Below are 8,030 nucleotides of genomic sequence, written 5' to 3'. Positions count from 1 at the left end.
AAAAGTAGGCTAATCACATGTAAAACAACACTGTATAGTTTTCACTATATAAATTAAATATAGATTAAGCCTATTAAATCCACTGAAGAGCAGTTATTAATTTTTCCTTTTGTCTTTTGATTAACTTTAGGGACACAGACATCAAGTATATTAGGCTACTGTCACTTTAAAACTGAATCACGATCTAACCTGAAAATAGCTGTGATACAGTGAAGGAAATGATACTGTCCTATACAGTCAAACCTAAATTTATTTAGACACCTTCAACATTTCTCACATTATCAGTTTATTTGCTATAGTTTAGAAAATGGTAATAAAATATGACAAGAACTCAGTTGATATTTGACTGGTTTTGTCCGTCCTTCTGTTAGACTGTCTCACACATGAATTATGTTGAATATCTGTCAGCTGTTAAATTTAACTACACAATTAGATAATACCAGTTTAGCTCAACCAATCACCAAGCAATGCTTCATTCTGTTCAGTCTGTGTGTAAAAAGAGCATTAGCAATTAAAGAAAAAACACTTCAGCAAAACATGATCAGGTCAAAGTGTCTGAATCATTTTTGGTCAAAATTGTTATAATGAATATGAAGAATTTGTGGGTATAATATGTCACAGTTTACTTTATTTTGCTATCCTCACTTACTTAAATGAACTATAGTTTCCTGCACACACTAGTAAAAAAATATCAAAAGTTATATATGGCTTCTGAATAATTTTTGGTTTGACTGTCCTTTGAAAAAACTAGTTGTATTACCCTGTGTAAGAAAGCAAAAGCAAACCCCTCAAAACTTCTGTTAACTCTGACAAATAAAAGAATTTCACAAAGAATTGAATGCTTGATTTCTTTTTTCTAGAGCAGTGGTTACCGAAACAGTGCGAAAAGACTAAGAAAATAGGGCCCTGTAAAATCAGTTTCATTTTTTCTTATCTCTTCTGTTCTCTGATGATAAGGGCGGGGCAACCTGTCACTCACATGAGATCAACCAATAGCAAACCACAACCATCCAATCAATTTCCACTGGACAAAATCAAGCCCCGCCTAGGGTTGTCACAAAATACTGACTTCGGTAGCAAGTTGGTACTGACATTTTAAAAGTGTGACGATACCAGCATTTGAGTGAACATTTAAACATGTATTCATTTAGCAGACGCCTTTATCCAAAGCGACTTACAAATGAGAACAATAGACCTTAAACACGATTGGCCATTGTGTTCACAAGCTCAACATTTACTGTTTGTCTCTGATTTGCTACAATTATCAATGCTTCAAAAACATGTTATAAATAGACATCTTTGACGCTCTTCTTCGAGCGTTTACACTGATACACACGGGAGCGTTTGAAAGCAGATCCGCTGATAGACGCCTAAACACTATGTAGTGTTTATTCCTTTGAACACTAGTTGTATTACCATATGTAAGAAAGCAAAAGCAAACCCTTCAAAACTTCTGTTAAAAATATTAAACAAAAATAGTCAATGCATAGACTAGTGAATATTTAAAGTCCCCCTTGTAGTCAATAATTTCATCCTTTAAAACTCATCTTTGATCACTAAAATTACATATTTAAATGTTTTTTTCCTGTAAAAAAATGTAACTCGCTTCATTTAGAATACGCGGTTCTATGAATATGCAAATTAGCCCCGCCTCCACTCACTCACACCAGCTCGGATTACCTGATCCACTCTCTCAACTTTACTGTAGTAAACACTGCACAATGGCACAGTGGAAATACTGGTTTAATTCAGCCATATATGTTTGAACCAAAAACTGATTCAGAAGAAGAAGAGGAAGAAGAGGAAGAGTGAATTAAACAGGTTCATCTACGAGTCCATGTATCAGAATGGAAATGCGTTTATGTATCGTTCTCTACAACGTCGAACACATAACATAACGGTAACTAAGCCTTTTGTTTGACTACGTTATCAAACAGCTAATAATGTCTTGCTAATGTTACACAAACCATGTTCCATTTCGCCACCTCAGAGTCAGAAAGCTGCCTTCTAACAATCATCAGAAACGCTTTAAAGGGGTCATATGATGCGATGTCTTGGTTTCCTTTTTCTTTAGTGTGTTATGTAGCTGTTAGTGCAAGTATAAGATCTGCAGAGTTACAAAGCTCAAAGTCTTAAACCCAAACTGCTTTGCTAAACGTTTTCCAATAATATCGATATTTAAATCGGTAAGCATCAAATATGAACTCATACAGCATCGATACATTAGCATAGTATTATTAGCAGCATTATTCTATAGCAGAAGCATTCTGTGATCTAATTAAAAAATTATGTATAGGCTAGACAAACGTAAGATAATATTTCCGATTTGTGTCTAACTTCTAATAATAATTATTAAAACGTCTTCATTGACAATCTGCATAAACCTACTATTGACCTGTTTTGAGGTGTTTCGTGAACTTTTTTTGCACTTGAAACGGAAAACATGAGGAGAAATCGAGTCGACTATGATGCGCATGCGCAGTAGCTTCAGCATCACCCTTGAGCTCATTCCTTTATGGATAAATATGGAAGTCCAGTTCCGCAACATAAGAAAAAAATGCTTTGGTAAATCATAATTATGACAAACTAAGTCAAAATTATGAAATGTTGAAATAATAAAATAAAAAAACATTAGAAGTTCATAATTTCGATATTTTTTCTAATAATTTCCACTTTTTATAGGCCTTTCATAATTTCGATTTAGTATTTCATAATTTCAAAGTTTGTAATCGCATACATAAGCATATCATGACTGCCATGTAAAGTTCCACTTTTTATTCTCATATCCTAATTATGACTTAGCATGTCATAACTTGCGATTTAAATAACTATGATTGTAATAATTTAGATTTTTTTTATCTTAGAATGTCTTAATTTTATTGTCATATTTAAGATTTACCAAAGCATGATTTCTTTTCTTATGTGGCAGAAATGATCTCCCATAGATAAAAGCACTTGTAAATACAAATAAATAAACCCCTTTAATCAAAACCAGAGGTCTTTCTGTAACAAAATGTTAATTTTGACCATGCTAATTCAGGGTAAATGGTCAAGGGTGAAAGTTTAAACGAGGCAGACAAACCACAGTGAACCTCATAGGCGGAGTTTGACATTCGAGCCAGGGGGGGCAAAAAAAAAAAAAAAAAAACATTGTAGCAGCTGGGCCTGCATGGCCTATCAATTGGGGAACTCAGCACTAGCACATATGGACAAAACAAACATGCTAAATAAACATAAATTGTTAACCCAATAAAAAAAACAGTAGGCTACAACAATACAAATTTGTAAACAGGTAGAACTTTGCATAAACAGCCACTTGACTTCGCATCGCATCTTCGTTCGGACACAGTTAGGAGGATCAATAAAATGTGGACCACTTTTGCACTGTTAAAATATTATCTTTAACCAAAACGAAAAGATTTTTAAAGTTTTTCTTTCCTTTTTTCAAAACACATTGTTGGAAGCTTGTTTCTGCCACTGAATAATAAATAAATAATAGCGACTTTTTATCTCGAAATTCTGACTATTTTTCTCACAATTGCAGTCAGAATTGTGAGAAATAAAGTGGCAATTCAGAGAAATAAAGTAGCAATTGTGAGATATAAAGGCGCAATTGCGGGATATAAAGTCGCAATTCTGAGAAATTAAGTCGCAATTGCGTGTTATAAAGTTAGAATTGTAAACTATTCTGAGGTAAAAAAAAAAAAAGAAGTCCGTCTTTTTTTCCCCTTAGAATTGGACTTTATATCTCACAATTGTGAGAAACGATGTCAGAATTGCGAGATATAAACTCGCAATTGCGTGTTATAAAGTCAGAATTGCGTGATATAAAGTTGCAATTGCGAGAAAAAAAGTCCGAATTCTGACTTTATATCACGCAATTCTGACGGAATTGTGGCGGAAATACATTGTGGCAATGAGAGTGATTAAAAAACAAGATATATTTCGCATTTTGTTGTACTTCATAAAACATTTAAAACATTTTGAGACACGGGAAAAATGAACAGTCACTCAACACTCAATACTCTCCACTTTTGAAACATATTGAACAGCATATTGAAAGCAGTGTGTTGAGTTTCTCCAGCTTAAGCAGTTATTTGGAAGAGAAATAAAACTTACAGTTTTGGTGTAACGAGTCCGAGATAACTACAACGCTATTAAATGCTAGCTTTTTTTACTAAAGCAGTATATGAAATCAGATGTATTACCTACCACCATTTAGTTGTTTTGTGTTATTTAAAATATTTATAATATCTTTTTTTAAACAATGCAATTATTATTTATTTTTTTGTTGAGAAAATGCAATTACGTTTCAGCCAACAGGGGGGGCAATGCTCCCCCTGCCCCCCCGCAAACTCCGCGCATGGTGAACCTGTGTGAAAAATTATACTGAAAACACTGAGCAAGCAGTTTTAATTAGTCATTAGTCATGTGTTTCTGCGAAATAACTTATATTACACTTGTTACAGGTCAATATTCTTTGGAAAGAAGAACGAAAAGTGCTGTGTTATTGTACACAAATACCCCTTTCCACTGTCATAGCAGGGGCTGTTTTGAACGGGACTAAGGGAGCTGTTTTGATTGTGTTTTGGATTAGGAAGCAAGTGACTGCAAAAGTTATGATAGTCTATCAGAAAACTGATAGTTCTGAAGAAATCATGAAAATGGACATGGAACATGAACGGCAGACGACATTTAGCAAAGGTTTGCTATGATACTAAATTGTATTTGATACAGAAAGATGTGTTTGTGTTGTGTATGAGAGAAAGAGTTTTAGTTAGTTGCCTGGTTACACTTCATAATCTCTTTCATTTATGTTATACATTATATGATGCTTAAAGAAATGAACCTTAAAAAATCTATTCAAAACTGAATTACTATAGCACTTGATTCATTATTCATATTTAAATGTACATGAACTATTGATCTGAACATTGACGCTAATGACTACTTTGAATATTTTGAACAAAGAAACGGATACCCTAAAAAGGCACATGGCGACTGAACAAATATAAGATGGGAGGGGAAAAAATGCTTTTGCGTTCCCCCAAGAAATTCAAAAGAACTCAAAATGTTTGCAAGCGAATGCAAAGTTTTTCGAGTGCAAAACATTTGCGAGTGAACGCAAAAGCATTGACTTATTATTTTTCAATAATCCATACAAAGGTCGACTGTGGCAAGGAGTAAAAACTTCTTAAAATAGATAGATGAGAAAGAATCCTTGAGGAACCAGACTCATCAGACTTAAGCCCTGTCTGTGGAAGAGGAGGATAATGTGTTATTTATAAAGGTAATGATTCATTGTAAAACTACTATACAATTTTTAGATTTTACAACAACTAAATGGATGCAGGCATGATTGAAGTGTTTTGTTAAATACTTTCCTTATAATATTGCACATCACATTTACATTTATGCATTTGACAGATGTTTTTATCCACATTTCATTCAAGATAGACATTTTTATCAGTTCTTGTTTTCCCTGCTGTTCGCTACTGTTTAAGGAACAGGAAGGCTGTCTTGCTTTACAGAAATAAAATAAATGAAAATGTTATTTCTTATGGCGTGTTGTTTTCTGCAGGTTGTAGCAGGAAAACTGGCATCTTTGTGCTTCTAGGAACAGTCTGCATGATCATCATGACTTTTGTCATCTGTGAGTGGTTTAACATCATACTTTGAAAGTGTTGCGTTGTAAAATATTTGCATTTTAAAAAGCGAGTAATGCAAAAATTATATATACATAATAATAGTGGTATGCATGTTTACAGGCTTTACATTTTGCTGATTACAAAAAAAGTTTGTTCTCTTACGAGAGGTTCTCTCGTATTGCGTAAGTTGCTTACGCTACGGGAAAGTCTTCTTTCTTCGAGATCTGAAGCCAAAAATTATCCTTAACACCTGTCACCCCCCATTTGAGAATCGAGTGCAATATGACATACCCATAATAAAATGGTTGTTGCTAATGAGTCCTTCTGACTATACACAAAACCAAGGTATCATTTAAAAGCTGACACTTGACAGTTTACTATGAACTACTCAGAAATACTCTAGCAATTACTAATAGAGAGATAAATAAGCTCAAAAACAATGAACAATCTGAGATCTGGGATCACCAGTGATCCCTGCGAGGCAAGGGGTTAATTTTGTATTCATTGTCAACGCAGTGCGGCAGCCGGCAGACCAAGGCAGGCTGTATAAGCGTGCTCATTGGCTGCTCGGCGGCAACTGCTTATGCCTATCAGTGAGCCTCGTGAAACGTGGCCTCCAATGAGGACGCTTTGCGCCCTCCACACCCTTCTAACCGTCAAGATGGGTGTGGCCAGAGTGTATATAACGAAGGCTCACAGGCTGAATATCTGATTTTCTTGTCTTCAGCGAAGCTCTTCGCATCGCTGGATCTTGAGAGCCGCCGCCGTTGAAACCAGCGACCAGCAAGCCTAGGACAGCGCCTGAAGAAGCCGGCCGCCTTCGCCGCCTTCAGCCATCCGTGCCTGCTACGCTATCTGGCGACATATCCTTTTACTGCTGTGTGTGTTCGCCTACTGCGACACATACTTTCTCTCATTCTAAAAGAGCACGAGGCGTTTTTCTAAAAATGCCTCGTTTTTTCCTGCGGCTTGTGCCGCGCCCCGCTCAGCAACAGAGACCGCCACCTCATCTGCGCTCTCTGCCTGGGCCGCGAGCACACCGCCACCGCACTCTCTACGGGCGGCTGCCCCGAGTGCGAAGAACTTTCAATGTCGACCCTGCGGGCTCGACTTGAAGTTTTCGACCAAGCTGTCGTTCCGCCTGTCCCTGCCGGTCCGCGCAAGAAGAAGCGCCGCTCGCAGAGACCTCCGGACACTGATGTGACTGAGGAGCTCGCCGGAACTTCTCCCTCGAGCTTCTCTCTCGCCCTCTCCGCCCCCCCTCCCGGCCGTTCAACCGCCGGCTCTCGCCCGCGCCGCCGCCGCGTCAGGGGATGAGGCGAATGAGATAGATACACTCCCTCTGTTCGAGCCGCGCTACTGCGCCGCTCACAAGGGATGGCAGAAGCGGACGGTCCTGGAGCTCTCTTTACGTTACAAGAAAGCTACTCCGTCCTCGCGCGTCACTCACCGACGAAAGGAGAACAGAGTGTTTTCGTCCCGCCCTGGCCGGACCTACCTCTATTCCTCACACATTTCTCAGTCCCCTCTTGAGTTCAGGCGACTGGAATTGTTCATATTGCAGTATACGAGCCTGTTATAAATACACGCACGCCTGCAAGCAAACGCCGTCGCAAGACATGACACTCTTATATGCTCGCTCTAACCGAAAGCTAATGTATTCTCCTCTGTGGCTCAGTGGCAGAATCTTAGGCTTTTGCGCCAGAGATCCGGGTTCGATCCCGGCTCTCGTGGCAGATAAAAATGTATGCTGTTCGCTTCTCCAAGCTCGCGGCAAGCTTTTCTTATTTACAGAAAGCGAACCCGCTCTCCCCCTTGTTGGGCCACGCAGATTGCGCCGTTCACAAGGGATGACAGAGCGGACGGTCACGAGCAACGTTCAGCGCGCGCGCCTCACTCACCGGCGAAAAGAGGAGAGAGAGTGTTTTCGTCCCGCTGTGGCCGGACAAACCGCCAATTCTCACACATTTCTCAGTCCGCTCTTAAGTTCAGGCGGCTGGAAATATTACTATTGCAGTAAACGAGCCTGTTTTTATTACACGCACGCCTGCAAACAAACTTGAGGTCGCTCACTTATATGCTCGCGCTAACTGAAAGCTATTGTGTTCTCCCCTGTGGTATAGTGGCAGAATTATAGGCTTTCGCGCCAGAGACCCGTGTTCGATCCCGGCTCTCGCAGCAGATAAAAATGTATGCTGTTCGCTTCTCCGAGCTCGCGGCCAGCTTTTCTTACATACAGAAAGCGAACCCGCCTCTCGCACCCCTCCTACTCATGGTGCTCGATTATTATTGAGCCTCTATACACGAGGGAAGAAAAGACGGTTAAGTCCCGCTGCGGTTGGACCACCGTCAAAGCTTCACGCTCTGTCAGTCCCCGTTGCC

At 39.0% G+C, this 8,030-nt stretch overlaps 1 protein-coding gene across 2 annotated transcripts in view; it reads left to right on the top strand.

The window, feature by feature from the left end:
* The first annotated feature begins 4,474 nt into the window (after positions 1-4,474).
* Positions 4,475-8,030, top strand: part of asgr1c.1 (asialoglycoprotein receptor 1c, tandem duplicate 1) — a 76,423-nt gene continuing 72,867 nt past the window's right edge. Inside the window, exons 1-2 of one of the 2 annotated variants that reach the window (XM_084115154.1) lie at positions 4,475-4,704; positions 5,582-5,653. In XM_084115154.1, the coding sequence (XP_083971280.1) occupies positions 4,620-4,704; positions 5,582-5,653 (157 nt within the window). In that variant the 5' untranslated portion in view covers positions 4,475-4,619. The remainder of the gene's footprint in view (positions 4,705-5,581; positions 5,654-8,030) is intronic. The other variant, XM_084115152.1, reaches the window with a different exon arrangement.

The sequence above is a fragment of the Abramis brama genome, assembly GCF_963993115.1.
Source record: "Abramis brama genome assembly, chromosome: 5".
Taxonomy (NCBI): Eukaryota; Metazoa; Chordata; class Actinopteri; order Cypriniformes; family Leuciscidae; genus Abramis; species Abramis brama.
Note: the sequence above shows the minus strand (reverse complement) of the source record. Positions and strands in the feature narration are given on the sequence as shown.